Here is an 18,760-nt window from a genome sequence, read left to right on the forward strand (position 1 = left end):
CAAGTCCAGGTATTTAACCTTTTAACCGACTCGATGTAAATCCTGTTACTCAAATGAAAGCCACAATTAATTCACTGTCCACAACAGAAAGTACATTACATCAGATAATTTTATTAACATAGTACTATGGAGTACAACCCACTGAGATGGTATACATCCACAATGATTTGCACGAAACCAAGATTACATTTCCTGGTATTTATATGCTTTTGTGGGGAGTGGAGGGGGCTGATAAGCATTAGGCAAAAGAACTCCAACTGCAATACGTGTCGACGAGGTGAAAGAATCATGGAAAAAGTTGCCGTGTTATCAACCAGGTCACTTTGTTCCATAGCAAGACATTCCTTTTATCAACATTTAGGTCAAAAGACTCTTGGCTAAAAGGAAGCATAACTGACATGATAGCATAAAAATTAAACTTATAAAACACCAGCAACAATTATTATTGAGAGTACATTAATATAATTATTTTCTCCCACAATTCCCCCCTTTTTCCTTATCAGGAAAATTTGAATAATTATATTACACATGACCACCATACCCCGTTCCTGGAGGAGAAAAGATATCCGTTACACAAGTTCAATCAACAATTGCAGCGAGTGCTCATATCAGAAGAATGCTGGATAACGACCATTTCAATAGTGTCCCAGCCGGGATAGTGAGTGTGTATCCATTTAATTCATAGCCTGTTCATCAGCATGTGTCACAAATCGAAAGGACATGCTACCCAAAGTCAGAAGATAAGCAGGTCAGGGTGCAGATAGAGCAGCACCCAACAGGAAACACAGTCGAAGCACTCCTTGAGCTGCAGAGAAGGTATATCTTGGCAGGTACGAGCTTGGGCCCGACACTGGGTTGAAGGAGACGAAAAGGACTCGAGAGGTGACCCAGAGATCCAGCCCCAGCAGAGTTTGGGGCCTCGTTGCAGCAGTTTGTGCAATCAGGTTTGATTCACCAAGTGAGCTGTGCACATTGGATGCAGCCGCGATGGCTGCACGAATCCCACCCGCAACATTGAACACATGTTGCAGATGACTCGCCATGTGGACCTTCAGGGCCTTCGTTGCGCATTGAAGCAACCACGGCAAATTCACGATGTATTTGCAGAGCAGCAATTTGTGAGAGTGGTTGAGGACATTCCCCCAGGCTTGCCTGGCCTGCCTGGCACCACACAATGGAAACGTTAAGACTTTGCCTTGCTGTGGTTTGACTTGTCCAACCTCTTCAATGGGTTTTTCTTTTTTCTTTTTCACCACATTGCTCATTTTATCTCCTTGGGAAGGGGGTAGTTTCATGATCACGTGTTGAATGCCCAATCACACAAATTTGGGTTCTCCCCATTGTCCAATCTTTCGGTGGAAGTTCTTCCAAAGCTTCATTAGACGAAATCGTACATTGCATGGTTCAACTGCTCTCAACACTCCGAAACAAACAAAATCAGGGTTAAGCATCGATTAAACATGCCAATCCATAAACGTCATGGGCTCATGTATTTCAACAAGACTGCCAAAGGTTCTTATAGAGCATTCAACTTGCATTATATGTTATATCAATATTATATCCCTTTCCTTGTTTTTTTTTCCCCCTAAACGAAATGCTAAAATATACAGAAATCTCAGTTGTACGTATACTCAAAACATTCATCTCATTTGCTATTTCCATGTAGAAAGGGCAACAGTCTTTATCAGGGTTCCAATTTGCAATCAATAATTCTTTTCACCAAAAATATTCCATCATCTGTACAAAAATTATGAAAGTTAGCTACTTCTCTCAATACAAGTCGATTTTGCACAGTTACCATTTTAACATTCATATCTGCTAAACAATTCACAGTATCATTCACAAGTAGTTCCAGAGCAACTGCCATTATTGGATTCGATATATATATATATATATATATATATATATATATATATATATATATATATATATATATATATATATATATATATATATGAGATATCCCTTATTGTTGGGTTTTCCATCTGTGTGTGTGTGTGTGTGTGTGTGTGTGTCTGCAACACGAGGCTCCACAGCACGAACCAGCGAACCGATTTCGATGAAACTTTGCCAACATGTGCAATATGTGCTGGGAATGTGCACGTTTGAATTCCGTTGCCTAGCAACCATCCGTTGCTGTGCAGCGGCTGAAAAACCATGTACAGTATTTTCAATACTTGTCCTTCAGTTTTGAATGTAGAGAAACGAGACTTCGTAATTAAACACTTCGAGATATTTAGAAAATTTTACTTGAGCCGATTTTTGATTGAGGTTTTATTTTTCAAATGGTAGTCCTTCAAAAATCGGGTGTCTATTTACCGTCATTTTTTTATGAGGGGCTTAGGAAAGTGGGCGGAGCTTATGGAAAGTGGACGTGGTTTATGAAAAGGGGGAGTGGCGTAGGAAAGTGGGCGTGGTGTAGGAAAGTGGGCATGGCTAATGGAAAGTGGGCGTGGCTTATGAAAACTATTGTGTGGCTCAGGAGGTGTGGTCAAACAAGAGCATTGAGAGAAGTTTATCGGGGTGTGTGTGTGTGTGTGTGTGTGTGTGTGTGTGTGTGTGTGTGTGTGTGTGTGTGTGTGTGTGTGTGTGTGTGTGTGTGTGTGTGTGTGTGTGTGTGTGTGTGTGTGTGTGTGCGCAACACGAGGCTCCACAGCACAAACCAGCAAACCGATTATTTTTCAAATGGTAGTCCTTCAAAAATAGGGTGTCCATTTGCCATCATTTTTTATGAGGAGTGCCAGTTGGCAAAATACGCAATAGGAAAAATCTTGCCAGGCAGAGGAACAATTGTATGTGAACCAATATGTCTTGGCAATGAATCTTCGTCGGTGGATCGGTCAGAATGAAAAGCATCGTATCCAGCGCTTCGATCCTAGCGAATACCCCGTCGCCTACCGGCTTGTTTATTTATTTATTTCCAGCTAACTTAGCATTTCCGTACTGATGAAAGATGCTCAAGTCAGTGTTAGAAATACATCAACTTACTTAAGTAAACGTACAATAAGTACCACTTAATTAAAAATCACATGTTGACCAATTAATCGGAAGACAGATAACACAGGTAATATTTGAATTGGCTTGTAGCATCATTGCACTCTTTTCAATAATATAATTCTTTTATTCTGACCGATTTAACATTTATTTCACATGGTCATGCCTTCTGTACTCTGCATAATTCTTGTTTATCCTTTTGTTTGTCTTTCCACAAATTGTAGAGGCGTTTTATTTAAATTACAGTCAGGTCAGTACCAGCTCCTAATCAGTGAGACCAATAGAGTTACAATACATGGTACAATTCCTAATTCCATTTAATTGATTTCATGATTTCTGTTGGTCTCACCACTCTTCCAGTCATTCTGCCTTACGGTTATGTAGATACCGTGCTGTTTTCCATCATAACTTGATTTTGCCTTGCAGTTAACGTATGATTCCTAATCTGTAATGTCGACCAATCTGTCGATCAATTCAATAACGCAGACCCTCTTTCAATATTATGTAAGTACTTCAACTTAATACATTATTATCTTGATTCAATTCTCAGTAACTTTTCCCTATCCTTAATTAACAGATCACAAAGTCCATAGGTACAGTGATTGTCAATATATTAACCAATAAATACAAGTTATTAATAACCAGCGGCATACCCCACTGATATAACCAATCATTACTCTGTCACTTGAAGACCCCAATACATTTAAATTAGGATTATGAGACTTATATGATGAAAGGATTCTCAATTTGTAATCTCAAAACAAAAGTTTATATCAATTATAACCAAAAAAAACATGATGGTTCGTTCTCAATGAGTTCCTTTTTTTAAAATTATGATTAATATCACATGCAAACATTATCACGCATATCACTTGTTCATCATTACAACACAGTTTCAAAGCACATTGGTGTGCTGTGGCTAAGTGTGTGCAAAACAGTGTGCAAAACACACCGGTGTGCTCGGTTATTATAATTCACAAAATAGATTTCCAAAATAATTCAAAGCTAAGTTGCACATTCTTACATTAATTCACAGGAGTAATTAAACAAGAGTAGCTTGGCTATTATTTTAGTCATAGGCTGATTCTTTTGGAAGTCTTTCTCAGGCTCTCAGCTCTGCAAACCCCCCATGGTGAGAGTTCCACTCCGCTCGCCCATGACATCGAGTTGCCGAGCTGCAGTCCACACCTTGGCTGCAGAGCGTCCATTTGGAAACAATAACTTTGATAACATTGTTAAAAGACACGAAAATTTCCCAAACAGTTTAAATAATACCAAATGCTAACATTGTTTAATTAACCCGATGAGCCTCCATTTCTTTTGTGGTCAACGGAACTGAAATATCTCGGAAAAATAATGTTTAACCAATCTCTCTCATCACTATTCAGAATTCCACCAACATTTTAAATCTCTGACATTGTCCATCTTGTCCATTTCTCTCTCACCAAAACAGCAACATGTTGCAATATAACCAACTCACATACAAGAGCCATCTAATCACGTCCTCTGACCTTTAAAATACGAATCCATTTCCTTTATCAAAACAAATAAATACAGTTTAAACCTCTGTTTTAAACAGGTGTACAAAAATTGTGCAAATCAAGGTTAAAGTTGAGTCATCAGGCGAATAGCATCTAAATTCCCTTTGACCTCCATCGGAGCATTCAGTTTTTTCCCTTTGTTTGGTGTTGCTCTGCCCTGCACCTCACTCAGCTGGTGCTTCTCAAACTCCACCTTTGAGTACATTCCTTCCAATCTCGCGTAAACAGCTTTATGATCTGTCATTGTGACAATAAAATATTTTATTGTGACAAATAAATATTCTTTCATGCTTCAGTTTCATCTGTAATTTCAGATATAAAGCGGATCCTCAATTTCCTTTCTTTATTTTGATGAACAAAATTAATGTCACTCAATCTGCACCTGATATTTCAGGAATTCATCGTCTTTTTTTCACGGAGTTCACCCTTCACAAGGTCAAATATGCTACTCCAGCTGGGGGCTGCACGCACGCACGCACGCACGCACGCGTGCGTCTCAATTGAGACCAAATCATGGATTTGGTCTCAATTTTCGCGTCTGTGCATGCGTGCATCCGCAACCATATCTCGGACATGTATGGACCGATTTTATTCGCACTTGGCACAAAGACAACACATGATGGAATACATATGCACGTCATCTTTTTTTCACATCAAATCCAAGATGGCCGACTGGCGGCCATTTTAGTTGTAAAAAAAATACCCGGTGTCGAACACGTCCTCAACTATTTCTCGGACATGCATTTACCGATCTTGTTCAAACTTGGCAAACAGATAAAGAAAGAAGGCTTCCATAAGTGTGTGTCTACTCTCAGGAGAGCCAGAAAACAACATCTGTCCAACCTCAAGAATGAGCTTTCAAACTTGTCTCCTTCCTCTAAAACCTGTTCTGTTGATCTTGCACTTCCTCTCTCTGCATTTTCACACTGTCATTTACTCTCAGTCATCTTCCATCTGTTTGGAAATCAGCCAAAATCACAGCAACACAAAAAAAGGTGCAAAAACGGATCCTCTTAACTACAGACCAATCAGCTTACTTCCAATCATCAGTAAGACCATGGAATCCATCATCGCAGTTGACATAAAATTATTCCTTTTCTCCAGCAGCCTCATCTCAGATCATCAATTTGGAATCGGACCTGGTCACTCTGCCTTGGACATGCTGCTTCGACTCTCCCAACAATGGATAGAGGCCCTCAATATCAGCAATGAGTTCAGGGCCGTCTCTCTGGACATTTCTCGAGCTTTTGATATAGTCTGGCATCCTGCCTTGCTCTCGAAACTGTCTGCCTATGCAATCGAAGGTTAACTCCACTCTTGGGTTACTAACGTCCTCCATTAGCAGAGCCAACGTATGGCTCTCAACAAAACACTTTCATTTCCTCTCCCTGTCAAGGCTGGAGCACCACATGGCAGTGTTTTAGGTTCCATCTTATTCTTAATCTTCATCAATGATCTCATTGGCTGTCTGGAAAATCGTCTTTATCTCTTTGTTGATGATGACAGACAGGCAGCGGCCTCTTCCCTCTCCTCAGACATTGATAAAATCACAAACTGGTCAAACACATGGAATATGTCTTTCAATCCTGAGAAATCTCTCTCTCTCTCTCTCTCTCTCTCTCTCTCTCTCTCTCTCTCTCTCTCTCTCTCTCTCTCTCTCTGTCTCTGTCTCTGTCTCTGTCTCTGTCTCTGTCTCTGTCTCTGTCTCTGTCTCTGTCTCTGTCTCTCTCTCTCTCTCTCCACAAACCCTCCCATCTACTTTCTCAACAACCATCTCGAGGAGGTTCAGTCACTCAAACTCTTGGGTCTCACTCTCAGCCATGATCTCTTTTGAGAATGCACCATTTCAAAATTAGCCTCCAAAGTCAGATGCCGACTGAGCATCATCCGTCACGCGAAATCCTTCCTTGGCACACCTGAGCTCCTATCGATTTACAAGGCTTTCATCCACAGATTGATGGAGTACTGCGTCTAAAGTGTCTACAAAAGGTCGAAGGGGTCTAAACGTTTAAAAGGTATGTTCCAATCATACATATATTATTTTAAATAACAATACATCGTCATGGGGACCTGGAATCTTACAAGCCCTGCTTTTTTATTCAGGTTCCTCCACTGTTTTCTTATTTGATGTTTCTTGTATTTGTTTGATTAAGTTAAGCGTGGGAAAATAAAAAAATAAACTGAAACTGAACTGAATGATGTAAACTTTGATCCCCCAAAATAGGTATTTGCTCTTTTTTTTCCGAAACTACACACACGACTTCGATGAAACTTGACCACAACCTTCACCACCCATGATGTACCAAAGATTGTTCACAATATTAATAAAAAAATTGGGGTCTAAGGGGGTCTATGGGGGGGGGGAAGGTGGGGATGGGGGGTTGCCCGCCACAATATGCATTTGCTTTCTCCTCTGAAACCACACACACAAGTTTGATGAACCTTGAGCACAACCTTTATCATCTGTGATTTACCAAAGTTTGTTCATGGCATTTAAAAAAAATGCAAAAGTATTTACTTTCTTCCTTCTTATATGTTTTGTGGGTTATCCATGGCTACCAGTGGGACCCTGGTTATCTTATCCAGCCGCTACCAGGTGAGCGCCCTGGAGTATTGCCCTTATGTTTTTATATGGATTTATCTATGTAAAGTGACGAGTCGTATAATGAAAGGATATCGTACAAAAAGGGGAAACGTGGTGTAAAATAATATTGCACATTTTCAGTGATCCACCCATCACCATATGCACCGCAGAACGATGCAGGGCCAAACACAGGCAAGTGGCCCCTGAACTTTGTTCAAATCGATCGATATACAGCATTCAGTGACAATGTGAATATTGTAGAGCATTCACCAAGTGGCTTAAGCACTCAAGGAAGTACTCCAATGAAACGGTTGATAAGGAACAGCTAGCTTGGCAAGCAATTAACAATTGCCAATCTGTCATATTAAACACCTCCCTGAGATGCACAAAAGGTAAAACTATATCGGCATTGGACAAACTTTTTCTAGCAGTCAGAACTGCTGCTAAGTTCAATTCTGGAGCTTAAATTTTGTAAATCGGCTTAGTAGAAGATATTCTTGAGGTTATGGCATGTGTGGAAATGAAATAAAGCTACGAGCGCTGGCGTCTCCAGGCATTTATGGGCACTAAGCATTGCAATGTATCCAGCGATTCGTCGGTATGATGACCAGTCATTCGATGATATGAATGGGGAAAGTGGGGAAAAAAACAGAACTTCATTGTTAAGAAACCATTGTGGCCTGTTGCAAGTCAAGGCATTGTTGAGAAGGCCAAAAAAAATGGCAGCTTAAGACTCCAGCGAGTTGACAGAGGGCTGACCAAGATGGTACGCCGCCATCTTCGTAAGGCCTATTTTGGTGTTTCGTGATGAGCACCCTCTAAATTATCTACAAAAGGTGTGTTTAAATTAATCCAAACACCCAATTTTCATTCATGCATTCTCTTGGAGTTCCCATAGTATGTATGCAAAGTTTCACGCTGCTACATTTCATGGTTTTGAAGTTATGGAGGACAGGACAGACACACACACACATGGACATTTATTAGTATAGATGCATATACTGTGTGTTTAAGTAAATTTCTCTTCGTCTTAATTCGGTCTTTTTAATTATTTGGCAATTAATGTTCTTTCAATTGATTGATTTGAAGACCGTTGAATCTATCGTGATCTCACAGCCCCAAGTCCCAAGACCTGAAGACCTCGGTTTGGAGGTCCCACTTGTCCAGTTTGAGGTTCCAGCACCGGTTCAGATATGCAAGAGAGCATGCGAGTTACCGGAGGTAGAGCGGCCCAGAATAGTGTCTGTGTAGTTGCAATGTTTGTGCCCATGGACCGTTTGATGATAGCTCCATTGAATCAAAGGCGGCAACACTGCTCAGCTTTAAACTACCATCCTGGTGTTTTTGGGGCAGGTTGATACATCAATGCGTGCGCGTCCCTCGGATGGACGTTGAACAGGGTGTTCCATCTATCTTTATTGTTCGTCGGTGGGCATTCGTTCTTTGTAAAGAGTATGCAAGTTGTATTCGACACCCTGAACAAATTACAAATTCCTTCACAAATCACCTTCAATCAAACGTCATATAGTAGGGTGCTACACTGGTGGCTGGGAGTCCCAACGTCGGTATATGATGTTATGTAGTTTGGACATGTAGGGAGGGGGGTTAAATTATATTGGAGTTAGTGAAAAGACCCCCTTGTGTGAATCACGTACTTATTATTAAAAAGTAACTCACTACTACCACTACTACTACTATGCCTACTACTACTACTACTACTACTACTACTACTATTACTACTACTACTACTACTACTACTACTACGAGTAGTAGTAGTAAATTCAAGTTTAAAAAAAAGTTCACTCCTGGCAAATCGTTTATTAGGTTACCCTGGGCCTTTGTTGGGTTACCCTGGGTCTACTCTTGCAGAGGGGGTTACCCTTGGTACAACCAACACGTAAATGCTAAATTTGGTGGAGTTTGGGCAAAAAAATCGTAATTCGTCTCCCGAGGAATTTCTTTCCTTGTGCTTACGACCTGATCCTGGGCATTAAACAGGCAACACGTATGTAAAATTTGGTGGAGATCTGCCCATCCCTGTTTTTTTTTTTTAATGATTTTCAGATGTACATGCATTCAAACGTAGAGAATTGCCTTATCTAATATATAAAGCTGAGTTCGTGTCTGTGTGTCTGTGGGTGGGGTCGTACGCCCCCCCCCACCATTCTACAGGCCATGCCTTCCCGCTTCTTTCCATCCAGCAAGAAACTTGAATCTGTACACAAGCAACTGCACTTGGTAACTAATGGAGGGAGGGGAAAGGGTGTGGTGGGAGTCTGGAGGGACTGGTAGGAGGAGGAAGGGGAAGGGGTGGGGTGGGAGGAGGAAAAGGTGAGGTAGGAGGAGGGACTGGCACCTATAGGAGGGTCCCTTGATTGTTGTGACATGCTGTGTATTTGTTGCCCGGAAACGCCGAGTTCCCCTGCTAGTTTAATATATAGTGGGATTATCTTTGAATGAAATGCACGTTTGAATAATAACTAGCAGCCGTTGAAGACAAAGTCTTCGATATCCCCCGCCATAGTAAATGAGGATTAACAAACTTATATTCCCTAAGCGTGTGCAATATGTATGTGAAGTTTCCCCTTGATCTGACCAGCCGTTCTGGAGAAGATTTTTGATGGTTTTAGGGTAAATTCAATATGGCCACCAAACCATGTGACCTATCAATTAGAAATTAACAAACTTCTGAAAGGATGTCTTGGGGAAAGTGTGTGTGAAATTTTTCCTCAATCTGTCCAGCCGTTCTGGAGAAGAAGATTTTTAAAATTCATTAATTTTCAATCCAAGATGGCTGATGAACCATGTGACCTATGACATCATAAATTTACATTCTGCCTCCAATCCTCCAGTGGAATACGTGTGCGAAGTTTCGTGTTAATTGGATGAGGTGTGTTTATCTATCCAATATGGCTGCCAAACCATGTGACTTGTAACATCATAATATTTGCTCTGTCTGCAGACATGATGGAAGATGATAGTTGCAAATTTTCGCTTCGTTAGGTTATGTGATTCCAGAGATAACATTATTTAATATTTTTCTTGAATCCAACATGGCTGCCAAACCATGTGACCTATCAATTAGAAAACATCAAAAGGTTCACCACTTGCTTGATATCTGTACCAAATTTCGTAAATATATCTTGAGGGGATTTGTAGTTAAGCTCCGGAAACGAAATGTGACGGACGGAACCCATTTCTATATGCCCCGCCAACTTCGTTGGTTGGCGGGTGATAATAATAATCATAATTAATAATCCGTATTTTATCATGATGAGAGTGAAGAGTTCAGTTTAAAGTTCATTTCACCTCAAATAACATAAACAATGAACTTCTTTCATTTTATAAACTTTATTTTGATGTAAACATTGGTTGGTAATCATATATCATCATGCACAAGCAAATTATTTTATTCATTTGAACTCAAAATAACCTTCAATTTGTACATTTCGTGACATAACCTTTAATCTGGAACTGAACGGAATGAACAAAATCATCAAAACGAGCAAAACCCGACAGAACTAAAATGAACCCTAAGAGCGGGTTTAACAGGGTTCGTGAAGTTCCCCTTGAACACGTGTAGGAGCCGCGAGTCCCCGAAACACCTCAACTCTCCCATCTCAAAATCCAACAAGAACCCAAACCGTTCAGGATTTGCCGGCACAGACAGGAGGGTCCCCTGATTGTTGTGACATGCTGTGCATTTGTTGCCCAGCAACGCCGAGTACCCCTGCCAATTTAATATATAGTGGGATTATCTTTGAATGAAATGCACGTTTGAATAATAACTAGCATCCGTTGAAGACAAAGTCTTCGATATCCCCCGACATAGTAAATGAGGATTAACAAACTTATATTCCCTAAGCGTGTGCAATATGTACGTGAAGTTTCCCCTTGATCTGACCAGCCATTCTGGAGAAGAAGATGTTTGAAGGTTTTAGGGTAAATTCAATATGGCCACCAAACCATGTGACCTATCAATTAGAAATTAACTAACTTCTGAAAGGATGTCTTGGGGAAAGTGTGTGTGAAATTTTGCCTCAATCTGTGCAGCCGTTCTGGAGAAGAAGATTTTAAAAATTTATTAATTTTCAATCCAAGATGGCTGACGAACCATGTGACCTATGACATCATAAATTTACTTTCTGCCTCCAATCCTCCAGTGGAATATGTGTGCGAAGTTTCGTGTTAATCGGATGAGGTGTGTTTTTCTCTCCAAGATGGCCACCAAACCATGTGACTTGTGATGTCATAATTTTTGCTATGTATGCAGACATGATGGAAGATGATAGTTGCAAATTTTCGCTTCGTTAGGTTATGTGATTCCAGAGAAAACATTATTTAATATTTTTCTTGAATCCAACATGGCTGCCGAACCATGTGGCCTATCAATTAGAAAACATCAAAAGGTTCACCACTTGCTTGATATCTGTACCAAATTTCGTAAATATATCTTGAGGGGATTTGTAGTTAAGCTCCGGAAACGAAATGTGACGGACGGAACGCATTTCTATATGCCCCGCCAACTTCGTTGGTTGGCGGGTGATAATAATAATCATAATTAATAATCCGTATTGTATCATGATGAGAGTCTAGAGTTCAGTTTAAAGTTCATTTCACCTCAAATAACATAAACAATGAACTTCTTTCATCTTATAAACTTTATTTTGATGTAAACATTGGTTGGTAATCATATATCATCATGCACAAGCAAATTATTTTATTCATTTGAACTCAAAATAACCTTCAATTTGTACATTTCGTGACATAACCTTTAATCAGGAACTGAATGGAATGAACAAAGTCATCAAAACGAGCAAAACCCGACAGAACCAAAATGAACCCTAAGAGCGGGTTTAACAGGGTTCGTGAATTTCCCCCTGAACACGTGTAGGAGCCGCGAGTCCCCGAAACACCTCAACTCTCCCGTCTGAAAATCCAACAAGAACCCAAACCGTTCAGGATTCTCCGGCACAGACAGGAGGGTCACCTGATTGTTGTGACATGCTGTGCATTTGTTGTTATATTTCCGTAAACACCAAGACTCTGGATTCATTCCCAAGATGCTGTCACTCCCTGCCCCTTTCCTTCCCATGGAGTTCAAACAGATTCCGATTCTCCACCAAGGACTCGAACTCACATCGACCTCCCAGTAGTGACGGCCAGAGGAGAAACTCTCAGAGGAGAGAACTTGTGGATGATGATCAAACCTATCGGGGTGTTCCGGGTACGGTTGTCTGGTCCTGGTTAGAGTCGCCGTCTGAAGGTCCTGGGAGATGTTGATCCATGGAGGTGCAGAGTTTGGGTCCAGACGTGGGGTTCGTCCATCTGCAGACACGCCGACATGGGTCGAGACCAGAAACACAAACACATATATCTCTTTTATAACCTTTGTGTTTATTACTGAACTTCACATGTTTCTCGAGCTCACTCTTCCATGAGCCTCGATGTTGTAGAAAATAAAAACATCATTAAAAAGATCTAAACACATCCTTCCACAAGAATAAACATGTAAATGATCTTTATCTCTTGAAGTCCTCCATGAGTCACCGTGTGGATAAAATCTCTTCTGGACACGTTTGTGAATAACAAGTGATGGGACAGTTTGGGTTAAAATGAAGATGTTGAAGTGAAACTGATTTTCTCTCCAGGTTGATAAAAAGAAGGAAACACTCTGAGAAATCAAACATGGAATGGGTGAAGGAATAAAACTGCAGAACGAAGAGAATAGAATGAATTTTGATGCCTTTTACGTGCCTTTGATACGGTCTGGCACCCTGCCCTGCTCACCAAACTCTCCTCTTATTGCATCCAAGGCCACCTCCTCTCATGGCTCGCAGACTTCCTCTCCTGTCACAGTCAACGTGTGGCCCGAAATGGAGTTCTTTCATCCCCTCTTCCTGTCCAGGCTGCAGTTCCTCAAGGCAGCGTTCTGGGCCCTGTTCTTTTTCTGGTTTTCCTCAATGATCTCTCCGACTCTCTGGAAAATCCTCTATATCTCTTTGCTGATGACTCCATCCTCTGCTGTACCATCTGCCATCCCCTCAAACTGGCAAGTAAAAGCCTCTTCACTTTCTGCAGATCTGAGTAAAATCACAAACTGGTCCAACAAGTGGAACATGTCTTTCAATCCGGACAAATCTCAAACTCTCACTATGTCTCTCCGAAAGGACCGTTTGGAACCCCCTCCCCCCCCCCCCCAATCCACTTTTTCAACAATCCTCTGGAAGAAGTCCTTTCATTCAAGCTTCTGGGTCTCACTATCTGCCATGATCTTTCCTGGGAAAACCACATTTCCAACCTGGCCTCCAAAGCCAGTCACCGACTGGGAATCCTCCGTCATGCAAAGTCCTTCCTCGGCCCACCTGAGCTCCTGACCACATACAAAGCTTTAGTCTGCAGCCTGATAGAGTATGGCTTTTCCCTTTGGGCTGGTGCTCCCGCCTCTCACCTTTGTCTGCTTCACACTGTGAAAATCAAGGCATTTAGAGTCACTGGTATCTCCCACGATGAGGCTGAGTCTTTGGGTCTCTCATTCTTTCACTGCAGGCAGATCGGTGGTCTTTCTATCTTCTCCTGTCTACTCTCTGGCCTCACCCCCCTGCTCTGTCTGTGATATGTCCCCCCCCCTCTCCCCATATTTCCGCAGGGTGCTCCAGGTCTGCCAGCAACCCCCTTCTGGTAAAACTACGAAAATCAAGAATCACTGCTCACCTTCACTTTTTCATTCCTCTTTTTTTCCTGCCTTTGGAACAAACTCCCAACCTCTCTTCAATCTCACTGTTCCCTCCAGGTCTTCAAAACAGCTGTTCACCGCCATGTCTCATCTTTCCCCATCCAAAACCACGATCTTTTCTACTCCCACTAATCCGCCCCAAAACCACCTCCTTCAATTTCTCTGCTTTCCTTCCTGAAAGTCCCTGTTGTGTCCATCTTGTTTACCCCGTGTACCCCACCCCATCCCTCTCCCTTCCGCAGATCTCCTCATGTCTCTGTTCCCCACTATTTTTTTTTCTTCCCTCTCCCGCCCTTCTTGTCTCCTGCTCCCCTTGTTGTGCATTTCTGTGTGTTAGCTATCATACGATCCTCGACAGTGTGTACAAATTATTTATTTATTTATTATCATATGACAGGAGGGTTATGACCTGATGTTAAGCATAGTTGAGAGGGGGAGGGTGGAGGGGGGGGGGTGTTCCAATCAAGTGGAAGACAACAGAGGGATATTGAAAGGTGAAGTTGCTCGTTATCACTGAATCGCGACACGTTGTATCAGGAGGTATTGTAAAAATAAAATCCAGGCCATAACTTTTTGTTTTACCATTTGAGTTTGTTTGTTCAAATTTTCAAGAAACCTTCATTATGAGAATATGGATCACGTCAACAATTAGTAATTGTGATCAAAAGGTTAAAGGTTAAGGTCACATAAAATCGTCAGTTTTCATCCGATTGACTTGAAATTTGAAAAAAAAATTCCACAATAGGTGACTGAATTGGCTTAGCAATCAAAAAGGACAAGCCTCTTATTTGTAAGGTCCAAAGACAAGGAGATTCACAAGTATATTGGGTGTTGTCTGTTTTATTACCTGCGCCATAGAAGGCGGATGGACGTTATGTTTTCACCTCTGTCTGTCTGTTTGTTTGTCGGTGAGCAAGATATCTCAAAAAGTTGTAGGCAGATTTGCACGAACATTGGTGGACAGGTTTTGTGTATGACAAGTAAAAATTGATTGGATGTTGGGGAAGATCCGGTTCCTGGAATTTCAAAAGTGATTCTTCACAATTGAGAGATGGGGACAAAAACGATATGCAGCGCAATATTTCAAAAAGTTGTGGACGGATGTTGACAAAGCTTGGTGGATGAGTTTGTAGTTGACAAGAACAAGCTGATTCGATTTTCGTTAAAGTCCGGATGCAGATCTGGCCTCTCAGTTTGAGGCAGACATAAACTGTTTTTTTTGGTGCAGGTATGCGCTCTAACAGTGCCGTTCTAGTTATGTCTATCTGTTTGTCTGTCTGTCTGTTTGTTTGTGTCTCAATTGTCTGCAGGTCACAGTTTTACTCGGATCTTCACGAAACCTAACCACCTGATAAAGGTAGTCAAGCTAGAAGCCTATTATTTTGAGATCAAAAGGCCAAAGTCACATCAATCATCACTTATCATCTGATTGACTTAATATATACATTTATACATTAAAAAAACCCAAAAACGTGTTGACAGTGAATCCTCATCGAGATGAAGCTTCGGTCGACCCATGTGGGTATGTCTATTAATTATGTATTATTGGACCGTGTCTACGTTTATGAACTCCTCGACCTTTGAGACCTTTATGTACATTAAACGCTTTTGACATGTAGACCTACAAATCCGTTAGACCGCTTTAAATGCACACCACACAAACATCTATAGATTCTACACTCTTTTCTTGCAATGTACAGACGATTTTTTTTTCCAGCAATGTGCAATCTCCACCAACCTGGAAAGTGGGTACTCTGCCAGTTTGAACATAATTTGCATATTGGGTCACTGAAATGGTTCACCAATCAAAACCTAGAAGCATAATATTGTTGCATAATATCGTCAATTTTCATCTGATCCACTTGAAATCTGAAAATAATTTGCACATTGGGTCACCAGGTTTGCCAGAATCACCAAGAAATGTGTCATTAAACCATTTAATCCGAACCAGAACCCTCACCCAAACCCTAACCCTTACTCTAACATTCAGACACAAAGTCCAACCAGTGAAAGCCAAGGATTCTCCGAAGAGACGTGGCACCAAAGGAATTAAGTCTCCGTTTCAGATCCCTGGTCAGAGTCCAAGTATCACACACGTAGAGCAAGACTGGAAGCACCAACAACCGAAAGACTTGGACTTTCATCCTCCCGCACAGGTACCGACAGCGACACAACTCATGATTCAGTGAATCCATGACTCCCCAGGCCCGACCCAGACATCTATTGACCTCTGGCTCACAGCCAGCAGAGACATGAATATCACTGCCACAGTAAGTGAATCTCTCCGTGACCTCAGCATCCTCGCCACAAACAGTAGCAAAGGGATAAAGAAAGCAAAAATGGAGGGACAAGGGAAGAAGAAAGAAGAAATAAAATCTGGCAAAGAAGAGAGTAATTAGGGGTAATTAATGAGTATTTATTCATAGGATTTGATTTGATTTGATGTATTATGCTCTTTGCAAAGCTTTTGTGCTGCCAAAGTGGTTTCTTGGCAAGGGTTTTTACTGGGTGGTTTGCCATCACCTTCCCAGTGTTGTTTTTTATTTTTGTATTCTTTCTGACACCAAGATTCAGAGTGGACACTGTAATCATTGCACCACCAAGTCTGGTACATAGTCATAGAAAAAAAGTTTTGAATATTAGGATGCTCAACTACTTAGTTCTATGAAAAATACAAAAATTAAAAGCAAAAACACAGTCCAGATAAATCGACATATGTCACATGAACTGTGTATGAGGGATCAAAGGTGACAGAAGCCAAAACCAATCAACCTCTTTGCTAGTGATGGTTTCAGCAGTGTATGGGTTCAGTGCATGGCAAATATGCATCTGATTGTGATTTTATTTGTAATTAATTATTTATTATAAAAAAAATTTATATGACTTTGAAATGTTTGTTGAGGCAAGATGTTTATGCGAGAGATTGGGATATATCGGATTCCTTCTTGATTGTGAACTATCGGATAAACGAGCAATTTCCACCGGCTTCTGTAGAGAGACAGAGAGACAGAGAGAGAGAGAGAGAGAGAGAGAGAGAGAGAGAGAGAGAGAGAGAGAGAGAGAGAGAGAGAGAGAGAGAGAGAGAGAGAGAGAGAGAGAGAGAGAGAGAGAGAGAGAGAGAGAGAGAGAGAGAGAGAGAGAGAGAGAGAGAGAGAGAGAGAGAGAGAGAGAGAGAGAGAGAGAGAGAGAGAGAGAGAGAGAGAGAGCGAGAGAGAGAGAGAGAGAGAGAGAGAGAGAAAGAAAAAGTCATTCATTAGTTGTTTTATTGTGTACAATGCTCATTTGTGCTGCGTTTATTAAACTCCGCCATCTAAGATGGACAGAGGTTACTGTTTTCACCCCTGTCTGTTTGTTTGTTTGTTTGTTTGTGAACAGTATTACGGAAAAAAACTCTGACGGATTTCTACGAAACTTGGTGGGGGGATTAGGTATGGTCCAAGGACCATGCCATCAGATTTTGGACTTGGTCCAACATCCAATATGGCCGTTATGGCGGCCATTTTGAAAAAATATTTGAGTTTTTGTTTTTGCATTTCTACATATTTTAAGTGATTTCCAACCCCCCCCCAAAAAAAAGTTGTTAGAGAAAAAAAAATTTTGCAGCTTTTTTTTCAACAAAATTTCGATTTTTTTTTTTTGCATTTCTACATGTGATAAGTGATTTCCAACAAAAAAAAAACATGCCAAAATTATAATTACGGCTGATTTTGGAACTTCAGGTGGATATACCCACATAAAATCAATTTCTGTCTCAAGGAATCCAGTTATGATGAATGAATTGAGTATGTAAAAGTTAAAAGTAAAAGGAAAAGTTGCAAACTATAACTCTGTGAGCACTGTTGACGTCAAATTGAATGAATAGGATATCAGGTTCACTTGAGTGACCTAGCAGTATTGGCGGCGGAGGTTTTGCAATCTACCGAGTGCTCCCCCTCTAGTTGTTTTTCTTTTACCGGTGAAATAAACACAAGTTTGGACAATACCCACCCCTGATATCATTCAATTAAGCAACTTTTGAGTTTTGGGACACTTGACAAGAGGGGAAATATAAAGTACAGTACTTGCATAATATAAGGAGAGAAATAAAGTGGAAGAAAACAGAAAGAATAAAAATGAAAAAAAGAGGGAATTTATATGATCTGAAAATGGAGGGAAGAACCCCCTCACCATTTTCCTTCACTTACAAAGTCTTCTCAAGTTGTTCCGATACAGCTTAAGTATATCCAGATGTTCCAGCGGCCGTTCAGTGGAAATGACGAACTCTTCTGTGGAAGTGAGTAAAAATTAACAAAAATTACAAGATGTGAAATTCCCTTGCTTTTGTGTTTATAAATATTTCTTTTTTGCCTTTTAGCTAAATATCTAAATACAACAAACATGAGGGAAGAAAAATAGAACCTTAATTTTGTATTAAAACAAAATTTAATTTTCATTGATTCATTAAGCAAATTTCACTGCATTGTACTTACACGAACCTTTATTATTGAGTGGTCTTAAATTTGTTTTCTCCTCTACTATTGAAGATAACTCTGAACCATTCTTAACTGGAAGCAGAGGTTGAACTCAAGTTCCTGTTAACTTTGAATCAAGGAGAAAAGACAACAATTGAATTGAACAACCTGTGATTCTCAGAACATGTGAATGTTTTATGTGGATCTGATATAGTTCTTGTTGAAAATAATCTGTCGATAGCTACATGATAAGTCAGTCATTGCACCTGTTTAAATATATATTCAAAACTTCCTTTTACCAACTCCATATTTTTGGTATATTTTTTTACCAACTCATTTTTAAAATTATTATTATTATTATTTTTAAACCAATTCTATATTTTTTGCAACAATTGCTCTCTGGATCGATTCAATGTTTGGTCAATCCAAAATGGAAATGATTTAAAGTTGTTTT

At 40.5% G+C, this 18,760-nt stretch overlaps 1 protein-coding gene and 1 long non-coding RNA gene across 3 annotated transcripts in view; one reads left to right on the forward strand and one right to left on the reverse strand.

Annotated features, from left to right (window-relative positions):
- Positions 1–18,760, forward strand: part of LOC147033380 (uncharacterized) — a 44,996-nt gene that overhangs the window by 9,524 nt on the left and 16,712 nt on the right. The window lies entirely within an intron of this gene.
- Positions 10,640–18,760, reverse strand: part of LOC147033381 (tripartite motif-containing protein 14-like) — a 29,018-nt gene continuing 20,897 nt past the window's right edge. For both annotated transcript variants that reach the window (XM_085854228.1, XM_085854239.1), the window contains 2 exons: positions 18,040–18,120; positions 10,640–12,447 (listed from right to left, as the gene is read on the reverse strand). In XM_085854228.1, coding sequence (XP_085710354.1) covers positions 11,927–12,447; positions 18,040–18,120 — 602 coding nt within the window. In that variant the 3' untranslated portion in view covers positions 10,640–11,926. The remainder of the gene's footprint in view (positions 12,448–18,039; positions 18,121–18,760) is intronic.

Source organism: Eptatretus burgeri, chromosome 2 (genome assembly GCF_056783735.1).
Source record: "Eptatretus burgeri isolate ZD-2024b chromosome 2, Ebu_testis_v1, whole genome shotgun sequence".
Taxonomy (NCBI): Eukaryota; Metazoa; Chordata; class Myxini; order Myxiniformes; family Myxinidae; genus Eptatretus; species Eptatretus burgeri.